Genomic DNA, 24,923 nt, shown 5'->3' on the forward strand with positions numbered 1-24,923 from the left:
TTCAGCCGCCTGTCATCAGAGTGAAGCTGCCATGATGCAACCTGCTGAGAGAGGATGAGGAGGGTGATGAGGAGAGCCTCAGTTTACCTCTGAACTTTCTAAGTATGCTCTCAATTTGTAAAAGTAAAAGTACTCCACAGTTTCTGAGTAATAATAAAAACTAAATGTTCCTGTTGTGGGAGATTTTATTCTGGCTTCCAAGTTCTTTCCAATTCCTTTTCTGCAGGGTTTCCCCCAGTGTATCATTAGCCTGGCGGCCCGCCATGCTTTGCTAGCCCCGCCGCCAGGCTAACCGTTACTGTTTACGTTTCTAGGGGGAAAAAAATAAAATAAAAAAATTGTTTTTTGTTGTTGTTTGTTTTAAAGCCGAGCTGCAAGCGTCTCTGTTGCTCTTAGCATTTCACTAGCAGAGCAGATTTATTCCTAAAGGATAGGTTGATAATAGATATGTTGATAATAGATAGGTTGATAATAGATAGGTTTATAATAGACAGGTTTATAATAGATATGTTGATAATAGATAGGTTGATAATAGATAGGTTTATAATAGATATGTTGATAATAGATATGTTTATAATAGACAGGTTTATAATAGATATGTTGATAATAGATAGGTTGATAGTAGATAGGTTTATAGTTTATGCATTTAAACCCCACCAATCACACAGCTGGCGCCTCCTTTCACTCAAACTGGACGCAGGCTGACCTGTATGGATATTTACATCAACCTAGTGTGAGGAATTATGATCCTTTGGAGAACTCTAGGTAAGAGTGCAAAACCCGCCGCGTTAGCTCTGGTTGCAGCTCAATGTGAACCGCAGGAATAACTTGTAGTGAATTCAGAGGTCGCGTTGTGGTGAGAATGATTTATCTTTGTGAACGAACAATTACATGCAGCGTTTACATCTCAACATGCCGCCCAGCGTGTGGCTCTGTGTCTGTCTTCCCTGTAAAGTTTATGTCTGTGGTCGGAGCGTAAGTGGAGAACGAGCAGCGCTAACCTCATCATGCAGGTTCAGCCCGGTGAGGAGCTTCAGCCTCTCCGGTCTGTAACGCATCGCGCTGATTTTATATTATTTTTAGTATTTTTCCGGTTACACGATGCATCAAACCATATCAAATGCGTCGTCTACTTAGAGTTGATGCGCATGGAGATCTGAGAAACTCGTCCATAAACTCGACCAATCAGAATAGTTTCTTTGACGATTATTAAAACCTCAACAGACACGAAATGTTAGAGCTGCTAAAGCCACATTAGCAGCTCTGAATTAAATCTCCAGTTAGTTGCGTAACAAAACAATCTAACTATGAATATTATTTGAAGTTTTACAAAGTAAACTAGCCAGCTCCTTAAAATGTTGGATCTAAATGTTAAACAATTTAAAATCATTTATGTATGCCTAAACAACTGAATAAACTTTAACAGCATTGATTCAATAAACAAATGTTACATTTATGGATCCGTTTTAAAATATTAGTGTTTATGGGGCCCTGAAGCCCTGATGGAGCTGCTGACTTGATGTGGATTAAACAGAAGAGCAAATCTGTTGTTTTTAGGCTAATTGTGGGTTTAAATTTCACTGGAGATGTTTTCCTGTAGGTAATACTTTTACATTTCCTGTCAACTGAACATCTTTTAATACAAAAACACACCCCGACCACCGGGCTCAGCAGGTTTTCTGGAGGAATCCCAGCTCTGGGCTGCAGTAATTGGAGTCTCTCTGCATCTAAATAGTGAGAAATCCATAGTTTCTAAAATATAAGCTAAAGAGTGACTAATAAACTAGAGTCTCTGGATTCCAAGTTTGTTCTAATTCCTTTTCTGGGTTAAATAGTGAGTACGCCACCGTTTCTAACAAAATAAAACAAAAAAGAGGAAAGGACACATTAGGGCAGGTGGCAACATTCAGGCTAAACAGAGACATGAGTGAAGGCGGTGACGTCTCGGGGCCATGAAACCTCGTTACTGAGCCTCCCGGCAGAAGTCCGATAAAGGTGTTGTTCTCTAGGAACGTCCTTGGGAACGCTCAGCTCCACAGCTGCATGGATACAGGAGGGGGTGAGGAGGGAAGAGCGTTGTGTTTACATATCTTCATTGAATATGCAGCCCTTCCAAGGCCACACAGGGGAAGCCAATTCAGAGACAGAATTGTCTTTGGTCAGGAAGATTATGAATTTCAATCTTCCCTAAAGTCTCTCCGATGCATCTCAGTTCCCGATCATCCAAATTAGTTTGGTTGTTCCACTGAACTGAAACCAGCAGCTTCTCCAAGATGGATTCCATCCAGTTAGTGAGTTTTAGTCCTCAGCTGGACTGCGAGGCTCAGCAAGACTCACATCCAACTCGTCTCTGTCCACCAACAGTCTGAGTGTTCGCCAGTCCGTCACAAATTGGTTGGTAATCCAGGAATCCGAAGCTCCAAACAGCAGAAATCCTGTCATCATGAATAAATCCAGGATGAATCCTGCTGAGTGTCCCTGCAGGACAAGAGGCTCTCTGTGTCCAGACGTCTCTACATCTATATGAATAATTTCCAACAGTTAATAAAACTTCAACAGACGCTGAACTTTATTTAACTGAAAGTTTACAAAACAGATGACGAGTAAATTAGCGCTTTAGCATTCATCTGGAAAAGTTTATTTACTAGATGCTGAACAACTTTAAAGTTAGCAAACGGGCTAACGCCATTTCCTTTCATCCATCCGAGTAGCTGAAGGTTCAGCTCGTTAAGAGCAGCTCGTTAAGAGCAGCTCTTTAAGAGCAGCTCGTTAAGAGCAGCTCGTTAAGAGCCATTATTAAATTAAAGTTGCCTTGGTTTCCATGTTTGGCCAGCTCTTGAAGCTGTCGGTGAGTTTCAGTGAGCTGCACTGATGCAGTTATCAGATAAATTTGTAATTCAGTGTATTTATATCTGTTTAAAAAAGAAACGTTTAAGGTCAATTCAGCTGAAAGAATCCGACACTAACCCTCAGATATTGGCATCAGAAGTGAAAAACGTGGATCGGTGCATCCCTGGAGCCAATTAAACATTCAGTTTGCTGCTGTGACTTTTATAAATAAATGATTATCATGGTGAAAATATGGCTCCATTGTTTTCTCCATGTCAGGATAAATAATTGCTGTTAGTTTTTGTTTCTATGGCTGCAGTTCTTCAGTCTTTCAAACGAGCGTCCCGCTCCGGTGTTCAACAGCGCATGAACTCATTAGTGCGTCAGGTCTTGAAGCAGGGATGGGTTTGTTTTCCGTTGGAGGATAAATGAAGCAGCAGCAGAGAGGGAGCAACGTGTTGAGCAAAGAAAACTCCATCTGCAGCGCCTCGTTACGCTGCACGGCGGCTAAACGAGCCGTTATCTGCCGCCTTACCAGCAGCAGCTCGGAGGATGAGCAGGATGAAGGCTGCAGCTCAGGGGGCCCACAAGCCCCGACCTTTGACCCATGAATCAATGAGAAGATTTGTTTTGCTTCCAAACCGATTTCTGACTCATCAAATCAGAAATTTACCTTTGAACCACAGAAACTTTGCTTCCGTTTCCATTTTTACTTAAAATTTTCTTCATTAAAACCACAATTTTTTCTAAAATTTGGCCATCATGTCAGCAATCATGGAAAATTATATCTGCAGCGATACAGAGATTAGAACTCATGTTTTATAAAAATAATCCTGAAACGCTGCCGTTCCTCCAACTGACCACGTTTTAATATTCAGAGCTAAATCTGCTGCTATAAACACAAAACGAAGAACGAGAGGTCAAAACGTACAACGAGAGGTCAAAACGTACAACGAGAAGTCAAAACGTACAACGAGAAGTCAAAACGTACAACGAGAGGTCAAAACGTACAACGAGAGGTCAAAACGTACAACGAGAGGTCAAAACGTACAACGAGAGGTCAAAACGTACAACGAGAGGTCAAAACGTACAACGAGAGGTCAAAACGTACAACGAGAGGTCAAAACGTACAACGAGAGGTCAAAACGTACAACGAGAGGTCAAAACGTACAACGAGAGGTCAAAACGAAGAACGAGGTCAAAACGTACAACGAGAGGTCAAAACGTACAACGAGAGGTCAAAACGTACAACGAGAGGTCAAAACGTAGAACGAGAGGTCAAAACGTACAACGAGAGGTCAAAACGTACAACGAGAGGTCAAAACGTACAACGAGAGGTCAAAACGTACAACGAGAGGTCAAAACGTACAACGAGAGGTCAAAACGAAGAACGAGGTCAAAACGTACAACGAGAGGTCAAAACGTACAACGAGAGGTCAAAACGTACAACGAGAGGTCAAAACGTACAACGAGAGACAAAACGTAGAACGAGAGGTCAAAACGTAGAACGAGAGGTCAAAACGTACAACGAGAGACAAAACGTACAACGAGAGGTCAAAACGTACAACGAGAGGTCAAAACGTACAACGAGAGGTCAAAACGAAGAACGAGGTCAAAACGAAGAACGAGGTCAAAACGTACAACGAGAGGTCAAAACGTACAACGAGAGGTCAAAACGTACAACGAGAGGTCAAAACGTACAACGAGAGGTCAAAACGTACAACGAGAGGTCAAAACGAAGAACGAGGTCAAAACGAAGAACGAGGTCAAAACGAAGAACGAGAGGTCAAAACGTACAACGAGAGGTCAAAACGTACAACGAGAGGTCAAAACGTACAACGAGAGGTCAAAACGTACAACGAGAGGTCAAAACGTACAACGAGAGACAAAACGTAGAACGAGAGGTCAAAACGTAGAACGAGAGGTCAAAACGTACAACGAGAGACAAAACGTACAACGAGAGGTCAAAACGTACAACGAGAGGTCAAAACGTACAACGAGAGGTCAAAACGAAGAACGAGGTCAAAACGAAGAACGAGGTCAAAACGTACAACGAGAGGTCAAAACGTACAACGAGAGGTCAAAACGTACAACGAGAGGTCAAAACGTACAACGAGAGGTCAAAACGTAGAACGAGGTCAAAACGCAGAACGAGGTCAAAACAGAACCATTATCAAGTCCCAACAAACGGCCTCCATGCAGTTATCACATGAAGCAGAATGATTGTTATAGCAATAATAAAATAATTATTTGTGAAACCAACGTCAGTTTGTTTATGTTTACTGCCCGTTTATAACTAAACAAAGATAATTAATAAGCTAACTTACCACCAGCTAGCAACACGTTAGCAGCTTCGACCCTTCGGTTCCTTTCGTGACCCACATTTCATTTCCATCCGGTTGTGTTGTCGTCTAACTCGGACTGGGACGTCACCAGCTTGAATTGACCAACACTACTAACTATTATCAAGGCTCTCTCTACGTTTAATTCAATATTATGCCAGTAAAAAGAGCGAGTTTGAACAGCATCTGTTATCTTCAGCGGCTTCGTGGCTTTTCTTCTTTTCATGGCGCTTTTCATAAAAACTGAAAGTGATCAATACCGCCGCCATGTGGTCTGGAGTGTGAACTGGAGCTAATGCTGTTGACTAAGATCTTGCGCCATACGTCTGAAAATGGACTAAAACAGCTTCCATGTTTTAGTTAAAACACTGAAAACAACAGATCATATCGGGAGAGATGTAAAACACCTGCTACATTCAGAGTTGAGGACAAATATTGTTTTTTTGTCACTAAACTGTAAATGTTTGATATTTTGAGGCATGAATACATTATTTACTTTGTTAAACAACATTACAGCAAGTTCCACTTTAAGGATTATTATTTTGTTAATCCTGGTTACAGGCATGCTTTTAGTATACTTTGTTTATATTTATAGGTAGTACACTTAATAGTATAGTTAAATGTACTTCTGCAGATACAAGTATGTTTAAAATATACTACAGTATACTTTTTCACTAGGTGGTTTTATTTTGCTGCTGAAAGCCTCCATGCAAATGTTTTATCCATTTCATGAGAAACCATTATAGAAACCATTGTTCATGATTTAAACCTTCAGCTTCGGTTTTAGAGCGTTTGTTGGGTTTTATTGTGAAGGGTTGAAGCGGCTCTGATCGGTCGGAGGATCCGATAATCCAGGTTCGGATCAGTGAACGACCCGACAGCTGTGTGTGTCTCTGATCCAGCGGCTCTGCTTCTGCTGTCCAGAGACAATCTGCTGGAAAACCTTTTTCATTGAGGACAAGTTGGTGGAAGGACGACCTCGTTCAGTTAGATTCTGGTGACCTGGCTCATGGTGTCACTGAGTTATGGTCACTTTGTCCTGCACAGAAACAGTGAGAAACTAAGTACACCCTTACTGCTCCCATTAGATTTAAAGGAGTTTAATCCAAGTTCAACATTTTTATAATAAAAAATGACAGCGCTAAAAGGCCGTATCAGGTAAGATCATCTTTTTTATCTTTGCATCACGTTGGGATGTTTTTGCCTGTAGTGTTGCTTTGATTCATGTTTCAGAAATCCTGTAATCTCCATGACAACCATTCAGCTGTTAAAATGCCTGGGTGAACCAAGCCCCGCCTCCAAGGTGCTGCTCCTCCCTATCAGCTCCTCCAGACTAGCCAGCAGCAATTAGCAAACAACTGCTGAGCTAATTACAGGAGCTGCTGCTCAGAGCAACGCTGGTGAAAACATTAAAGGGTTAATAGAGGAGCCATGTTGGGACGACTTCCTGGAGGCGGAGCTTCAGGAAGAGCAGGAGCTTCTTAAAGAGACAGAGGCCCAATTTCAAGCCATGAAATGAGGAAGTCAAATTATTTTAAAGTAATTTTTAATGTAAAAAGCATTTTTATAGCAACTGAAGCAGCTCAGCAGGTTTGTTCAGCATACAGATGAGGAGTGTCCGTCTGTCTGTCTGTCAGCCGTCTCCTCCAGAACAAAAGCCGCTCCAGGTTTTGTTTCCTGTGAAAGAGCCGAACCCTGTGAAGCTCTGATGTTGACAGCAGCATGTCGGCGTGTTTCCACCTGAACGCAGCTCTGTGTGTCCAGCTTTATTCAACCTGCTGACAGGTTGTTGGACTCAGACATGTTCAGGAGTCCAGAACAGCCTGGAGACACGCAGAGACGCTGAGGGACAACAGGGATCTGACAGGAAGCAGCAGAACCAGAACCACGATTCCTGCAGCAGCAGCACACGTGAATATAGAAAACAATCATGCAGATGCAAGAGATTCTCATCAACATGTCTAATAAACCAACTCTTCATGTTCTGCAGATATTATTTATGAGATTACACAAACATGATGAGCAGCAATACGAGTTATCAGAAAAACATTCATTCATAAATATCACAGCTAAATGTTTAGTGAGATAGTTAAACATTTAGCCAGCAAACTAAATATTTAGTTAGTAACCTCAATATTTAGCTCTAAGCTAGCTAAATATTTAGTTTATGAGCTAAATAGCAAGCGGAGAGTTAAACATTTAGCTAACATGCAAATTCACAGGCGGAAGTGGACTGTCAAAATAAAAGCTGGGGCTTGATAACGGCTGCTGGAGATTCATCGGTCCAAGTGTCTGGAACTGCTCAGCGTCAGGTTTCCTCTCTCACATCTGGACATAATTAACACAGATTCATGCTTTCACAAAGTGTTGTTTCCATGGAAACCGATCAAATCACCACAGGAGTCACCAGTTTCAGGTGAAAGTTCCTGTGTTTACAACAGGCAGCTGCAGCGCTGGCTCCTGATTGGACGATCCTCGTTAACCTCCTCATCACAGCCAAGCGTCACCTGCGCTGATCAGCAGAGGCGATTAAAGACCCGCTGAACTTCCTGTCTGGAGGACAGACAGGAAGTTCTGCTGAGTCGCTCCAACATGCAGGGAGTCTGGGAAGTTTCCAACAACGTCCAGGTTCCTCAGGGTTTCTGTCTACGCTGATGAGGCAGAGATTCATACTAGGCTCCATGTCTGAATCATGTCAGGCGTCTAAACACTGCTTAAATAATAATTCACAATAAATCCAGACAAACTATCAACTGAAATAGGTAGAAGAGCTGCAGGTAAATGAAGTGCGTGCCATCCATCCATCCATCCATCCATCCATCCATCCATCCATCCATCCATCCATCCATCCATCCATCCATCCATCCATCCATCCATCCATCCATCCATCCATCCATCCATCCATCCATCCATCCATCCATCCATCCATCCATCCACCCAGACTTCCCTCCCAGCCTCTTCCAGGTCCTCCAGGAACCCCAAGGCGTTCCCAGGCCATAGAGAGACATCGTCCCTCCAGGTGTCCTGGGTCTCCCCTCCTCCCGGTGGGACCTGAACTCCTCACCAGGGAGGCGTCCAGGAGGCATCCTGACCAGATGCCCGAGCCTCAACTGGCTCCTCTCGACGTGGAGGAGCAGCGGCTCTACTCTGAGTCCCTCCCGGATGACCGAGCTTCTCTCTCTAAGGGAGAGCCCAGCCACCCTGCGGAGGAGGAAACCCATTTCGGCTGCTTGTATCCGTGATCTCGTTCTTTCGTTCATGACCCAAAGCTCATGACCATAGATGAGGGTGGGAACGTAGATCGACCGGTAAATCGAGAGCTTCGCTTTTTGGCTCAGCTCTCTCTTCACCACGACGGACCGGTACAGCGCCCGCTTCACGGCAGACGCTGCCCCAATCCGCCTGTCGATCTCCCTTCTTCCCTCATTATGAACAAGATCCCCAGATACTTAAACTCCTCCACTTGAGGCAGGACGACCCCCCTGACCCGGAGAAGGCACTCTACCCTTTTCCGGCTCAAGACCATGGCCTCGGATTTGGAGGCCCTGAGCCTCATCCCGGCCGCGAACCGCTCCAGCGAGAGCTGCAGATCACGACCTGATGAAGCCAACAGAACCACATCATCCGCAAAAAGCAGAGATGAGATCCTAAAACGGATCCCCTCAAAACCTCGGCTGGTCAGAGATTCTGTCCATGAAGGTAATGAACAGAATCAGTAAACAGGAAGTGGAATCGGTTAAATCTGGTCATAAGCCCCGCCTCCTGGATATCTGACTGTTTCTGGCAGTAAACTGTATTGGAGAATTGAAAGGTGGCTAAACACTTAAATATACAATTAATAGAAATAAAGCACAGAGACGTAGTTCTGGCTGCCAGGCCAGACGAGCCGCAGATTTATTACACTACCACAGATTCCTCTTTACAGTTTCATCACTTCAATACTCAAAAATCTTCCAAAGTCTCAACACAAAAAATCTCCCCGTATTCTGAACATCAACGTTTTTTATACTCTCTCATCTTCACTGGTGTGAGTTGGAAAGTTTCAACCAATGGCGCTGCTGCTCTTGGTTTGCATAAGGATTCTGTTGAGCCTTATGAGTGCGTATTAGACGACCTGTAAAATATTTGGGACCTCATGAACTCAGAACTGCCGAGTCGGACAATTTATCTCAGATTGTTCTCATCTGTCCACAGCCATTCTTTACAAGTCATTTTTTGGTTCCTTTTGCTCTTTGCACGTAAATGGAAGGAAGGGAGTCAGTTTGACCAAGAGAGGCGCCGAGATCTTTATACAACTCCTTATTTCTGCTCCTACCACTGTTAGCACAGTGATGCTGTTTGTGTTTCATTGGTTTGTTATGGATGAAGTGAAAATATATATTATTTTTTATTAAAACCTTTTACCTCAACTTGTTTTAATAGTTTGTAAAGTTACACAATCAAAACTTAACAGCAATAATTTAATTAGCCTATCATAGCAGGCTAAGTACGTCATATTTTCACCATGGATTCATTCATTTATAAATGGTAGTTTCCATATAAAATTAGCTCAAATTAAAATATTTAGATCCAAGCTAAATATTTCTGCTGCAACCTAACTAAATATTTAGTTTAATGCTAAATATTTAGCTTGGTGACTAAATATTTGTTTGAAAGCTAAATATTTTGCTAATAAAACGAATCTAAATATTTAGCTTCTTAGCTAAATATTTAACTAAATTGTTAAACCTAAATATTTAGCATGAAATCTATTTGAGCTATAAATGTAGCTTAAAAAGTAAATATTTAGCTTGTTCAAGAGCTAACAGTTTAGCTAATATCTGGACACAAATAAAACCTGGGCGTTGTGAACCGCTATATAAGCCTTTATTTATTTTATAGTAATTTTATCAGCAGGTGTGTGGAACAGGAAGCAGAGCGGTTTTCTCCTGAAGGCCCGGATGTTTTCCTGACGCTGTTAGCTTTTCTTCTTCGTCTCTTCCATCCATCACGCCTCCATTCAGCCGAGCGCTGGGAACCCTGCTGCTGCTGCTGGGAAACCCCGTATGACGTTAGAGATGACCCAGAGTTAGAGCACGACCGGAAGCGGAACCAGAACCAGAACCAGAACCTCAACAGGATCAGCAGCCGTTACCGAACCACCCACTCGCTGCTGTCTCACGTTTTATTACCGTGTTTTTGTTTCGCAGGCTAACATGAAGAAGAGTCGGTGACTCGGTGAATGTCCGCCATCTTTGATTCCAGCGTCCAAAACATGGAACAGAAAATAATCACTGACATGAAAAGATATGAGAAAAACATCATTCCTGATCAGCAGGTACGAGCTTTTAAAGTATTCACACCCCTGACGCTGACTCAGCGCTGCTTCACAGGAAGTATTCACACCCCTGACGCTGACTCAGCGCTGCTTCACAGGAAGTATTCACACCCCTGACGCTGACTCAGGGCTGCTTCACGGGGTCACAGGAAGTATTCACACCCCTGACGCTGACTCAGCGCTGCTTCACAGGAAGTATTCACACCCCTGACGCTGACTCAGCGCTGCTTCACGGGGTCACAGGAAGTATTCACACCCCTGACGCTGACTCAGCGCTGCTTCACAGGAAGTATTCACACCCCTGACGCTGACTAAGCGCTGCTTCACGGGGTCACAGGAAGTATTCACACCCCTGACGCTGACTCAGCGCTGCTTCACAGGAAGTATTCACACCCCTGACGCTGACTCAGCGCTGCTTCACGGGTCACAGGAAGTATTCACACCCCTGACGCTGACTCAGCGCTGCTTCACAGGAAGTATTCACACCCCTGACGCTGACTCAGCGCTGCTTCACGGGGTCACAGGAAGTATTCACACCCCTGACGCTGACTCAGCGCTGCTTCACAGGAAGTATTCACACCCCTGACGCTGACTCAGCGCTGCTTCACGGGGTCACAGGAAGTATTCACACCCCTGGCTGTTTCAACCTCTTATTGCTTTTCTGCATGAAGTTATGGTCAAAGTCATTTTTAACAAGCATTTGCAAAAATATGGAATCTGTGGGACGACATCTGGACACATTTGGGGGCTTCTTCCATCCTCCCATGGAAATCAGCTCAGAATGATATATGGGCTTTGACTAGGCCACTTGGGCACATTCTCCTCATTTCTGAGCAATTTTAGCTGGAACATGAATCTTTACTGTCTGACTCAGATTATCCTCCAGGACTTCAGGGTTTGCTCCTGGGAAGCATTCCCAGAGCATGACACTGCCACCACCATGCTTCACAGTGGAGGGGGTGAGTTTGTGGTGATGTGCAGTTTTTTTTCCTTTGGTTTCCCAAAGATTACCAACAAGTACAATTTTGTCTCATCAAAGCAAAGAATGTTGTGTTAGTGGACCTGGAGCCTCATCTGGACCTTTGGTCGGACTCCAGGTGAGATGAGCGTCACGCAGGTGAGTAACCAAGGCAACAGCTCTGAGACACTAACTGCAGACTTTACATTTTTATTAAATAATTAGTAAAAAAAACCAACTTGTTTCCAGTTTTTCCTGCGGGCTGTGAGGAAAACATCCAAGGGGTGAATACTTTTTACAGACTGTAAATCAGAAAAAGAAGCACAATGAAAAACAGCAGGACTTCCTGTCCAGGTTTAGCTCAGATCAGCGATTTCCAAACTGAGGGTTTTAACTATTAAATGATGTGTTCAACTAGAGGCCCAGGGGCCAAACTCGGCCCACCTTAGTTTTTTCTGTGGCCCTCTAGACATTAGAAAGGAAACTTAGTTTGACAGCCCTGTTTTAAATGATGAAATCAAATGATAAAAATCTCATTTTTGAAAAACAAATCCATTAAATATACATAAATACAGATAAATAATGTAATGGAGTCACCAGGTCACCTGTTGGGGGTTACAGGTTGAAAAGTTTGTGAACTCCTGGCTTAGTGGCTGCAAAGAGTCAATTTCCATGAAGTGATGATGTAAATAAATGTGGGAAGGTTTTTGAGACAAAAAATGTCCCAACTACCCGAATCTGAACTCGTTTCAGTCAAACAGACATGAGGACAGACAGAAGTGTTATGGATTCTGTTTCAGCCTCTTCTGTCTGCTTACACGCTGCAGCTTACATAACCATGTTTATGTGTGACTGATTAGAAGCCATGCATGTCATCCAGATGGATCAGAACCAGACTGAAACTGATTAGACCAGGATTGAGCAGCTCCAGGCCTGCAGGGCCTCCTGCAGCTGTTAGGTGTGTCTCTGCTTCAACACACCTGAGTCACATCATGAGGTCGTTAGCAGAACCTGACTGGACCGAGGAGGAGATTCAGCTGTTGGACCAGGGAGACGTTAAGAGCTGCAGGACTCTGGACCTCCAGGACCAGGACTGTCCAGAACTGGTTAGACCCTTTAGAGAGCTGAGAAGAATAAAAGCTGAGCTCTTTGCCTCTCCTGGTTCCGTCCATCAGGAGCTCAGTGGACCAGCGCTGGACGGTGAATGTACCTCTGGTTCTGATCCATCTGGATGACATGCATGGCTTCTAACATTTGATCATTTTTCGGCTTTAAAGGCTGTTCTTGTATAACCAGCTCTTATTATTTCTCAAGGTACTTTACAGTGAGGGGTTCTGGTCGGGTTCTGGTCTAAACGGACCTGGTGGAGCACAGAGACAGAAATGAATGAAGTCCAACAGAAGGTTTCTCCAGAGAGTTTGTGCTTTTAAATCTGCTCACATGGTTTCATGAACATGCTGGAGGCTCGTCAGTGTGAACGTCGTTATTACCTCATATTTACTCACTAGCAAGAAAAGGAACCGCAGAGACCAGCAGGTCCTGCTTGGACATCTGCATGCAGGACGACACGCCATGCATCTGCCTCAGTGTTTTAGAAAAGGGGAACAGTTGAGGATGCAAACGTCTCTGAAGGCAGCTCTTTGTAATTTACGAACTTTACGAAAGTTTAGCAAAACATCAACACAGTCTTAAAAACAGCAGGGAGAGTTGGGAGGGGTTCACACATTGCTTCATCGACTGCCTCCCTGCTCGGCATGCTGTCTGCAGGGAGGCGGCGCTTGCATTGGTCACGTTGTGTTTGTGTGCTTTTCTTCTGCTCTCAGCCGTCGTCGGCCATGCATGCACAGCGGATGCTCAAGGTGCTGCACTTAGCATTTTTACACACGACTCAAGTCTGACCCTGAACTGGGGCAGCAGGACAGAAACCTCATGATGTTTCCTCCAAAATGTTCCTGCTACAGGACGACAGCCAAAACACACTGCTTGCATCCACCTTTTCAAATTCTGATCTGATTTTTCCTGTCAGAAAGTCTCTGACTGGACGGCCAGTCTACAGACCACTGGACTGGTAAGATCAATTATTCAGACCAGAGTTTGAACCAGAAGTCTTGCCAACGTAAACACCAGGAAAGGTCAGGAAAGGTCACAGTTTCACCCTTTTCTGAGCTCCAGACATGCAGAAGCATGCTATGGGTTCTGATAGTAAAAGGTTTTAGTTGGTATTTGTGTAGCTACTGTTTTACACTTCCTATCGTACTCATGACGTTCCAACCAAAATAGTCCTGAGGTATGAAAGTTAAAGACCAAAACACATCAGATCAGATGATGTAAAGATAGCAGGGCTTCGCAGATCGCTAGCATTTCCCTGTGAGTGAATCTCCAAGTCCAACTAAGACCGATACTTACTCTGGCATGAATAATCGATCTTGCGACTCAAGTCGTATCAGAGTGTGAAGAGTCAGATGCAAACGGTGTGTTTATCCTACAACTTCTGGAGTACTTGGACTGGTTTGGTCCAAAAAGCAACAGTCACCAAGCTGACGGACCTCATGGAGCCCGTTGACCTGATGAGTCACTTGCAGAATCTCCAAAGGATGATGAGAACTTCCTGAGCTAATCCAGCTACACTGTCCAAATTACAGGGTGATTGAAGGTCCCTGGAAATGAGATGTTTGGTGTTAAAGATCTGAAGAACCACAGAGAAGCTCCAAAGGTTTTGCTCTGACCTTGTGGATCCAGAGAGAAAGAACTGAGGTCCTGGATGAGGAAGTGAGGACAGAGACACTGTGGTGAGGTGTGAGGTAGTGCCACAGAGGTTCGGGTGGGATCCATCAGGGATCTGCTCTGAGCTCCTTCTTTTGAAGGAGTTCAAGTCCTGAAGGTGGAGGAGGTCAACCAGCAACAGGCAGTGATCTAGCGAGGTGAAGGTTGAATTTGGAGAAACCAGGAAGGAGAATCTGATGAAGCAGGTGAGATGGAGACACCTGTGAACCTCTAAAGGGAGCAGGAGGTTCTACCAGTTGGTGACTGCAAAGACTTTCTCAGCTGGCGAAGCCTGTATGAATGAATCTATGGTCCTACATAGATTCATGTGAAGATGCCACAGAGGTCGTTTTCCACAGTTTCAGGACCAACATAGTGACATCATACCCATTGTAGTGGAGCTTGACACCTGGTGGTCAATAACTTCCTGTACAAGTGGCATGCCCAGCTGGCTCAAAGGAAGTGGATGGTGTCATGGCCTCCTGACCTTAGAAACAGCTCAACCATCCAACGATCCTGCAGGGATGTCCTCTGAAAGTCCACTGATCAAAATGTCCAGTTCTGATTCTGGTCAAATCCATCAGACAAGACGCTACAAGTACCCAACATGTCATTTCTGAAACCGCTGACCTTTCACAGCTTCTGCCATCAGCTTCCACCGGACCGGCATACCGAACAGAACCAACAAAACTCTGAGGATGTGTTTGACTTTGTGGTCATTGTGGTTGTGATGACTTCTAAGTAAAAAAGGCAGGATTTCTCCAGAGTCAGGGTTGGACCGTAGACCAACCGGTAAACTGAAAGTCTTGCTTTTCGACTCGGCTCTCCTCACCGCAGTGGACCCATGCATTGTCCGCATTGCAGCAGCAGCTGCACTGATTTCAATCTCCTTATCCATCCTCCCTTTACTAATGAACAAGACTACAAGATGGATGAACTCCTCCACTTGAGGGAGGAACGTCCCTCCAACCTGGTGAGGCCAGACTGGCCCAACCATTGTCTCAGACTTCCAGCCTCCTCACACTTGGCTGTGAACCGTCCCTGTGCATTCTGGAGCTTCAGGCCAGAAAGAGCCAGCAGAACCACATCATTCGTATAAAACAAGGAACAAAATCCACCGATCAACAAACCAGACCTTCCCGGCACTCGGCTACGCCTATAAATCCTGACTATACAAGTTCTGGGCTCGATGTGAGGAATATGACAGCAACAGTAGCAAAAAGCCCAGGCGTACATGTCCACTTGTTTCCAATGCACAAATTTCTCTGGACGAGTGCGAGTGATTGTTGCCTCATTGTGCAAGTTCCACAGGAAATAAATGGAGAGGGAGCGACGTTGCCTCCCACATGTCAAGCCCTTCATGAACAGGACTGGTGATAAATGGCAGCCACCGGAATCCAACATGCACCAAAAACAGGTCTGGCTTAGTGTCAGTGATGCCTGTATGGAGAATCCCTAATAAAGGACCCTGGATTTTGTACTCCACCCCTACGGGTGCCCATGAGGGACACAGTTGAAAGCCTTGTCCAGGTCAACGAAACAAATGTGGGCCAGTTGGGCAAACTCCCATAATCCCTTGAGCTCCATGCAGAGGGTGTAGAGCTGGTCCAGCGTTTCCTGGCCAGCTCCTTCAGAAGGTTCAACTGCCTATTCTTTGTTCAACTATGTTCTTGGTTCTGTCAAAACCTCTCAATGCACTGAGGTTTCTGCTCAACAAATAAATGATCAATGTTGACTGGACCTTTCAGACGCGTATCTAGGGTGAACCAGATGGACTTTGGACCTACAGGTCTTATGATCTTCAGCAGTTACCAGGAGAACAGCAGCTCTCTGATCAACGACGAGACCTGAAAAGCATCTCCACCTTCATCCAGAGAGGAAGACGAGTGTAGCTTAAGGGGGTTACCATTGGGAATTATTATTTGATATGAAAGGCAGCAAATGTTTCAGTTGATGACATCATTAAAAGTACTAAGCTAGCAGCAGCAAAAGCAGGAACCAAGGGGTTCCTACACTTGGTCCCTCAGGATAAGACTGTGAAGGCCAACTGGTTTAAGGATAGATGACCCCAATGCCTCATGGGTAAATACTGCGTGCATCATCTTTAGCATCCGCTTTGACAAAAAACACAAGACAGTCAACATTTTGTGAGGTTGGTTTGCTGTGGTGCTGAAGTTCAGGGGCCAAACGGCCTGGAAGACTGGTATTCACTGGGCACTTTGGGCTTGATGCCCTTGCTGTTGTAGTAGTCAACCACCTGGTTGGGCACTTCTGCTAAGACGCTCTTCGCCAGAGCAGCTGGAGAGGCCTGGAGAGGACACAAGGAGAAACAAAATGTTGTTTGATATGAACTCGTGACCCTATTTTAAGGCTAATCAGTTTTCTGGGAACAAAACTTCTTCAGTTCCAGATGTGCTGTAACATGTCTGGAACTGAGCAATAAGGACATAGAAAAGGCATAATGAGTCTCAGAAAGAGTTTTTATGAATATCCTCTGGTTTTCTGAAACTCACATGTTTGAAATTGCGAAAGGGGACAAACTGGACGATGTCCCGGAGGACGGGTTCTCCTTTGGGCGACCGCAGGATCCCGTCATCCCCATCCAGCATCTGCATGTCACCGAAGTCAGCGTTCCCGATCCCGACGATAATGATGGACATTGGAAGATGGGAGGCCTGGACGATGGCTTCCCTGGTGTCGGCCATGTCGGTGATGACGCCGTCAGTCAGGATCAGCAGAATGAAGTATTGCTGGAGCAGGAAGTTCAGGTCAGTTCAGATCGGGTCGGAGGGAACCGGAGGTTCCTGAAGGCAGCGTCTCACCATGGCCTCTTTGGTGTGGACCTCCTGCGAGGCAGACTTGGCAACCTTCTGGATGATGGGGGCGATGTTGGTGGGGCCGTAGAGCTGCAGCTTGGGTAGGCAGGCCTGGTACGCCTCCACCACACCCTGGATACCTGAGCAGGTCCAAAAGGACCCGCATAGTCAGTCAGTTCAATAACTTCTGATGTTAATATGCAATAGAAGCATATTTTGCAAGTGAAAATTTATCATTTTACTTAAATATAACAGAAAATCTGAGAACTTTCTACACATAAAGAGAAAAATGCAGCAAAACTTTTAAATAGTGAAGCTCATGTTTCTTGCTGTTTATGGTGCAGAATCAGCGGCAAACTTAAGGCTACTGTCCATCCAGCAGTGGCTACTTCCTAGTAGCAGGAGACTATGCCCATTCTCAAGCTAGCTACTGATCTGAGTAATGATCAATGACATGCTGGCATTGGAAAATGAGAAGGAGGCTACTCACTAATGCTAGCATTAAATATTCTAACAACTAGCACGTGTTAGCTGGTCACCCACTGGCAGGGGCGCCGCCAGGAATCTTGGGCCCCCTGACAAAAAATTAGATTGGGCCCCCCGCACAGCTCATGTTAAAAAATTTTGAGTCTATTTGACCCATAAAATGCATAACAATTATAAAGGCTTCATCTGCCTTGTCCAATACTAATACTAGCACAATATTCACCTGTAGTAAATTTATCATCCTACAGTCCACATCCAGGATGCAAGAAGGTTGTTTAATGTTTTCTATTAGCTTTAGATCCTGAATGTCTCCATGAGCAACAGGCAAAATACACATGAATCAATCCAGACTTCTAAAAATGCTCTAGCTGCATTTTATTCAAGCTGCAGTGTAACTTTAATAAATATGTTTTCTCCATATTTGTTACAGCTGTCACCAGGTAGCAGTTTGTTATGAGGCAGATAATCTGAAAACAATAAATCTCCTCCATCTGGTCCCTGAATTACTGGTTAAAGTGATGCACCGTTCTGACCAAAACAGCCAATCAGAACCAGGAGGAGGGTCTTAGTGCTGTCAATCATCCTCATTCACTCACTGCTAAATGTGCTAATGGTGGAGAAACAACTTATCATTACAGGAAACCGTTTATCTGCCATCACTGGTAGCTATGCTAACTAAACTGAGCATTCACAACAGGCTATGCTAGCTACAGCATAGCACAGAGCAAGGGGGAGGAAGGATGAGCAGCACCACATGAGATTGTGATTGACAGCACTAAACCTCTCCTGCCTCTGACTGGTTGTTTCTAGAGAACCCTGGGAGAAGGCAGAGGAAATAGATTTTTCACAGATTGCCTCTCATACCGTACTGTCACAACATAATGACAGTTTTAACAAATGTGTGATTTTTTTATTTATAAAAGTTTCATACTGCAGCTTTAATTTCACCCAGGAGAGAACAGGTCAGGAGGGACGTGGGTTAGAGCTGCTGCTGACTGACTCATCTGTTGTTAAGTGGTAAAAGGGACAAGGGACAAGTTCAGTATATGAATATGTTGGTCATTTCTTTCCTTCATTTATTAAATGCTAGTGAAAAGGAGGCAAACAGTCTGTAGCTAAGCTAACTATGCTAAATGGTTGATAATCTCACAGTCTATTCACCTCTTGGAGAAAAACTGGGTTATAAATCAACACTCTTGTCCTTTTCTCTCTCTCTCTATTTTGTTTTTGAAAACCTGATTTTATAACTTTTCTTAGCAGCATAGTAACAGCCAGTCGTTCATATCTTCCACTGTCTGCTGCTAACAGCGTCACGGTGAAGCGCTAAAAACGCTAAAAGCAGGAACGAACCATTTAACCCAGATAGGGGGGTTCAGGGCAAATATGGATGTGTGTTTTTGGTCTGGGGGGGGAACATTACATTTTACTGATAAAAACAATCTTAAATCTTAAATTTAAAGAAGTTGTAAAAAACTTCAAAGTGTTTTACAAACTAATCCACAAGCATCTTTTAGCCGGAATACAGAAAATAGTTCTTATTCTGAAAGAAGCAATCATATTTGGGAAACATTTCACTTCATATTCACTGTTACAATATGAAGAGTTGCATGTACAAAACGTCAATATCTGTATATATGTAGAGCCAGATAAACAGCCCTCAACTTAGAAGCTGCATAATATGAGTTTGAAAACATTTCTCCGTTTGCTGCTAGCATGTGGTTGTTCTAAATGAAAATTAGCACGTTCTTCTTTTGATTTACAATTTTGACTTCTAATGATTCACTTCCTGCTAGAGAGCCCCCTGGTGGTTGAAGAAAAATCCACAGAAAAGATGCACCGGGCTACAATCCGCATGGTTCAAAGCTTAGGAAAAAAGTAGCAGCTTATAGTCCGGAAAATACGGTACCGTGGGGGAAATTGGATCATTTCCACGGCACACCTGACGATCAACAGTGGTTGAAAAACACTGCCGTAGACATCATATACGTCTTTATGTCTGTGGGGATTGATGGGTAAGAAGGATAGTCAGAACCCTGCAGGGCCGGCGGCTGCAGGGAAACACACTGACTTCATCAAGCCAGAGCCTGAAGAGCCACTTTCTGAACTCGGGCAGCGGCAGACTCAAACCTTCAACATGATGGTGTAACTAAAGCGCTTTTTCTTCCTCTGGAAGTCATTTCATACATCCAGAAATCACTTTCTAGCTCCCCCAGAAACTAAAAGTTCAGGATTTAAAAAGCATTATTTTCATGATTAGTAAATTAAACCTGATGTCTGCGGTGTTTCCTTAAATCAAATACTTTGCTTCTGATTGAAGGCGCTAGCAGCAAAAAGCTAACGGCTAGCCAGCTAATTTAGCGTGATCCCTAAGGACTGCTGGAAGCTGTGATGCTGCAGCTCTTCCCCTTGAAGCTGCGTGTTTCAGCTGGTCTGAGTTTTACTGTGGATATTCTTTGACTCCAGGTCCTCAGCGTTTGGTTTGTCTGGACTCGGATACGGTCACCCTGTTTGCTGCCTGAGATCAAAATGACGCAGACGGAGAAGAGGAAACTTCATGCTGGAGGTCAGCAGACAGCCAGAGGAGCCATCAGCGGATCAAAGCCGCTGATCAATCCGATCAATAGTCAGTGAGGAGAGGAAGGACGCAGCCACTCTTCTTCTTCTTCTCTTTCTGGAACACTCACTTCAGTTAAGAGCATGTTGTCATGGACACGGAAATTTGAATGAGAGAAGAATCAGGTCAGAATTTTATTTTAAGAACAGGATTTAAATTTGGGGGCAATTATTTAGTTTATGGTGGGAAAGAATCTGTGGGCAGGATTTATTTTAGTCAAAAAGCAGAACCACACCGTCTGGACCAATCGGAGAGCAGAACCGCTCCTCTCCGCCGTTTGGACCAATCGGAGAGCAGAACCGCTCCTCTCAGCCGTTTGGACCAATCGGAGAGCAGAACCGTTCCTCTCCGCCGTTTGGACCAATCGGAGAGCAGAACCGCTCCTCTCCGCCGTTTGGACCAATCGGAGAGCAGAACCGCTCCTCTCTGCCGTTTGGACCAATCGGAGAGCAGAACCGCTCCTCTCTGCCGTTTGGACCAATCGGAGAGCAGAACCGCTCCTCTCCGCCGTTTGGACCAATCGGAGAGCAGAACCTACCAGCACACTCCGGGTTGTCCTTGCTGAAATTCACAGCGAAGTCGTGGGAAACCTGCAGGAAACAGGAAGCTGCGTTTGATCTTTGATTAAACAAGAGAGGAAGATCATCATCATCATCATCATCATCGGCTGTGCGTTTATTGGTTCTGATCATTCAGATCTGAAGTAACGGCCTGGACCCAAAGCAGAGCAGATCAGTTTCCTGCTGATCAGAATGCATCATGGGAAGGGAACTGAGGTCAGCAGAGGGCGCTGCTCGACATGCAGCAGCAACCTCTCTAAGCAGAGTGCATGCTGGGATGGCCCGGCGGGTCGTTACCTTGAAGTCTGGAGGGATCCGGGCTCCGAAGCCGAACGCTGGGAACATTTTATCACTGATGAGAGAGGAGACGGAGAAACACTCTGATTGGCTGAGGGGAGGCTACTTCCTGTTCAGGAATAGACTCTGATTGGCTGAGGGAGGGGGGGGCGGGGGGGGGGACTTTATGTTCAGGAACAGACTCTGATTGGCTGAGGAGAGGCTACTTCCTGTTCGGGAACAGACTCTGATTGGCTGAGGGGGGGCTACTTCCTGTTCAGGAACAGACTCTGATTGGCTGAGGAGAGGCTACTTCCTGTTCGGGAACAGACTCTGATTGGCTGAGGAGAGGCTACTTCCTGTTCGGGAACAGACTCTGATTGGCTGAGGGGGGGGGGGTACTTCCTGTTCAGGAACAGACTCTGAGGGGGGAAGGGGGGGGGCTACTTCCTGTTCAGGACAAAAATCCATCAGAATCTGATTTAGTCACATTTCTGTTTCTAACATCTGGAGTTTCTTCTCAAGTTTCTGAGGATAAATTAAAATGAATGAAGTCAAATAATTTCCAAAACATAATAATATGAGGTCAACATCAAAGATATTTATAGCTTTTAATCTTCAACTTCTTCACAGATTGGAGCAAAGTTCATCTTTCCAGAGTTTCAGTCATGGAGTTTCTTTAGGAATCTGGACTGCATTAGCATTAGCAGCTGAAATGAACTGTTTAAGCTAATGAGTCTTGTAGAAACTATAGAATCTGGAGGTGAAACCATCAGATTATTTTCATGATGTTAAGCTCAGTGAACTGTCCAGACCGTGAGACCCGGCCTGACGGTTTGAGACCGCAGCAGGCCGGGCGGCGCCGCCGGTTCTGACCCACCTGTCATAGTCCTGGCAGATCTCGCCCACGGCCACCAGCGCCTTCAGGTACTCGTTGGGCCGGAAGGGGTGGATGTAGTGCAAGGAGCAGCTGTTCCGGGGGTCACCGTTAGACGCCGTGAAGTCGATGGCCACCTGCACAGGACACAGCCAATCAGAGGCTACCAACCAGGAAGGCGTTTCCACGACGACCAGAAAGGAAGCGTCAGTCACAGAAGCTGAGAAAAGCAGGAAGTTTCTTCTGGAGACGACAGGAAGCTGCTGCCACATAAAACAGCTGGTTCCGGTTCTGGTTCCGGTTCTGGTCCTGGTCCCAGTTCCGGTTCCCGTTCCAGTCCCAGTTCCGGTCCTGGTCCTGGTCCTGGTCCCAGTTCCGGTTCTGGTTCCAGTTCCAGTCCTGGTCCAGATTCCAGTTCCAGTTCCAGTTCCGGTCCTGGTCCTGGTCCCAGTTCCGGTTCTGGTTCCAGTTCCGGTCCTGGTCCAGATTCCGGTTCCAGTTCCAGTTCCGGTCCTGGTCCCAGTTCCGGTCCTGGTCCAGATTCCGGTTCCAGTTCCAGTTCCAGTTCCGGTCCTGGTCCTGGTCCCAGTTCCGGTCCTGGTCCAGATTCCGGTTCCAGTTCCAGTTCCAGTTCCAGTCCTGGTCCTGGTCCTGGTCCCAGTTCCGGTTCTGGTTCCGATTCCGGTCCTGGTCCAGATTCCGGTTCCAGTTCCAGTTCCAGTTCCGGTCCTGGTCCTGGTCCCAGTTCCGGTCCTGGTTCAAGTTCCAGTCCTGGTCCAGATTCCGGTTCCAGTTCCAGTCCTGGTCCTGGTCCCGGTTCCGGTTCTGGTTCCAGTTCCGGTCCTGGTCCAGATTCCGGTTCCGGTTCCAGTTCCAGTTCCGGTCCTGGTCCTGGTCCTGGTCCCAGTTCCGGTCCTGGTTCAAGTTCCAGTCCTGGTCCAGATTGCGGTTCTGGTCCTTATGGGACGCCGCTTGTAAAGTTAGTTATCAGTTATGCAGCCGGAGCTTCACTTTTTCACCGTGTTATTCATCCATTCATAAACATCATGTTTCAAACTAAATACTGGAATAATAGCTAAATGTTGAGTTTGTAATCTTATTTAGTTAACCAGCTAAATATCCAAATTAAGCTAACACACGATCTACTTAGTGTGGAGCTAAAAGTTACTGTTTAGCTCCACACAGCAGCAAAACAGTTTGATAACTATGAAGCTGTGAGCGAGTGAGGAGAATCATCCGGCTCCATGCTGAGCTCTTGGTGGATGAGGCTGAAGAGTCAGTGAGTTGGCCGGATGGCATGGCGGCCGGCGACCTGACGGCTGATGGCCCGGCGCCCTGACGGCCCGATGCCTTGACGGCCCAGCGCCTTGACGGCCCAGCGCCTTGACGGCCCAGCGCCTTGACGGCCCGGCGCCTTGACGGCCCGGCGCCTTGACGGCCCGGCGCCCTGACGGCCCGATGCCTTGACGGCCCGATGCCTTGACGGCCCAGCGCCTTGACGGCCCAGCGCCCTGACGGCCCAGCGCCCTGACGGCCCAGCGCCTTGACGGCCCAGCGCCCTGACGGCCCGATGCCCTGACGGCCCAGCGCCCTGACGGCCCAGCGCCCTGACGGCCCGATGCCCTGACGGCCCAGCGCCTTGACGGCCCAGCGCCCTGACGGCCCGATGCCCTGACGGCCCGATGCCCTGACGGCCCAGCGCCCTGACGGCCCGATGCCTTGACGGCCCAGCGCCTTGACGGCCCAGCGCCTTGACGGCCCAGCGCCCTGACGGCCCGATGCCCTGACGGCCCGATGCCCTGACGGCCCAGCGCCCTGACGGCCCGATGCCTTGACGGCCCAGCGCCTTGACGGCCCGATGCCCTGACGGCCCAGCGCCCTGACGGCCCAGCGCCCTGACGGCCCAGCGCCCTGACGGCCCAGCGCCTTGACGGCCCAGCGCCTTGACGGCCCGATGCCTTGACGGCCCAGCGCCTTGACGGCCCGATGCCCTGACAGCCCAGAGCCTTGACCGCTGATGGCCCAGCGCCCTGACGGCCCGATGCCCTGACGGCCCAGCGCCCTGACGGCTGATGGCCCAGCGCCCTGATGGCTGATGGCCCGGCGCCCTGATGGCCCGGCGCCTTGACGGCCCAGCGCCCTGACGGCCCGATGCCCTGACGGCCCGATGCCCTGACGGCCCAGCGCCTTGACGGCCCAGCGCCCTGACGGCCCGATGCCCTGACGGTCCGATGCCTTGACGGCCCAGCGCCTTGACGGCCCAGCGCCTTGACGGCCCAGCGCCCTGACGGCCCAGCGCCTTGACGGCCCAGCGCCCTGACGGCCCGATGCCTTGACGGCCCGATGCCTTGACGGCCCAGCGCCTTGACGGCCCAGCGCCCTGACGGCCCAGCGCCCTGACGGCCCAGCGCCCTGACGGCCCAGCGCCTTGACGGCCCAGCGCCCTGACGGCCCGATGCCCTGACGGCCCAGCGCCCTGACGGCCCAGCGCCCTGACGGCCCGATGCCTTGACGGCCCAGCGCCTTGACGGCCCGATGCCCTGACGGCCCAGCGCCCTGACGGCCCAGCGCCCTGACGGCCCAGCGCCCTGACGGCCCAGCGCCTTGACGGCCCAGCGCCTTGACGGCCCGATGCCTTGACGGCCCAGCGCCTTGACGGCCCGATGCCCTGACAGCCCAGCGCCTTGACCGCTGATGGCCCAGCGCCCTGACGGCCCGATGCCCTGACGGCCCAGCGCCCTGACGGCTGATGGCCCAGCGCCCGGATGGCTGATGGCCCGGCGCCCTGATGGCCCGGCGCCTTGACGGCCCAGCGCCCTGACGGCCCGATGCCCTGACGGCCCGATGCCCTGACGGCCCAGCGCCCTGACGGCCCAGCGCCTTGACGGCCCAGCGCCCTGACGGCCCGATGCCCTGACGGCCCAGCGCCTTGACGGCCCAGCGCCTTGACGGCCCAGCGCCCTGACGGCCCAGCGCCTTGACCGCTGATGGCCCAGCGCCTTGACGGCCCAGCGCCCTGACGGCCCAGCGCCTTGACGGCCCGATGCCCTGACGGCCCAGCACCCTGACGGCCCAGCGCCCTGAT

The 24,923-nt window shown here is 47.4% G+C and overlaps 1 protein-coding gene across 2 annotated transcripts in view; it reads right to left on the minus strand.

Moving 5' to 3' along the window:
- Positions 1–10,321: 10,321 nt before the first annotated feature.
- The window catches only part of cpne4a (copine IVa), a 31,900-nt gene continuing 17,298 nt past the window's right edge, over positions 10,322–24,923 (minus strand). For both annotated transcript variants that reach the window (XM_081597594.1, XM_081597593.1), the window contains 6 exons: positions 21,842–21,975; positions 20,983–21,037; positions 20,664–20,715; positions 17,032–17,165; positions 16,723–16,959; positions 10,322–16,517 (listed from right to left, as the gene is read on the minus strand). In XM_081597594.1, coding sequence (XP_081453720.1) covers positions 16,386–16,517; positions 16,723–16,959; positions 17,032–17,165; positions 20,664–20,715; positions 20,983–21,037; positions 21,842–21,975 — 744 coding nt within the window. In that variant the 3' untranslated portion in view covers positions 10,322–16,385. The remainder of the gene's footprint in view (positions 16,518–16,722; positions 16,960–17,031; positions 17,166–20,663; positions 20,716–20,982; positions 21,038–21,841; positions 21,976–24,923) is intronic.

Source organism: Poecilia reticulata, chromosome 16, assembly GCF_904066995.2.
Source record: "Poecilia reticulata chromosome 16, P_reticulata-male-v2, whole genome shotgun sequence".
NCBI classification, from domain to species: Eukaryota; Metazoa; Chordata; class Actinopteri; order Cyprinodontiformes; family Poeciliidae; genus Poecilia; species Poecilia reticulata.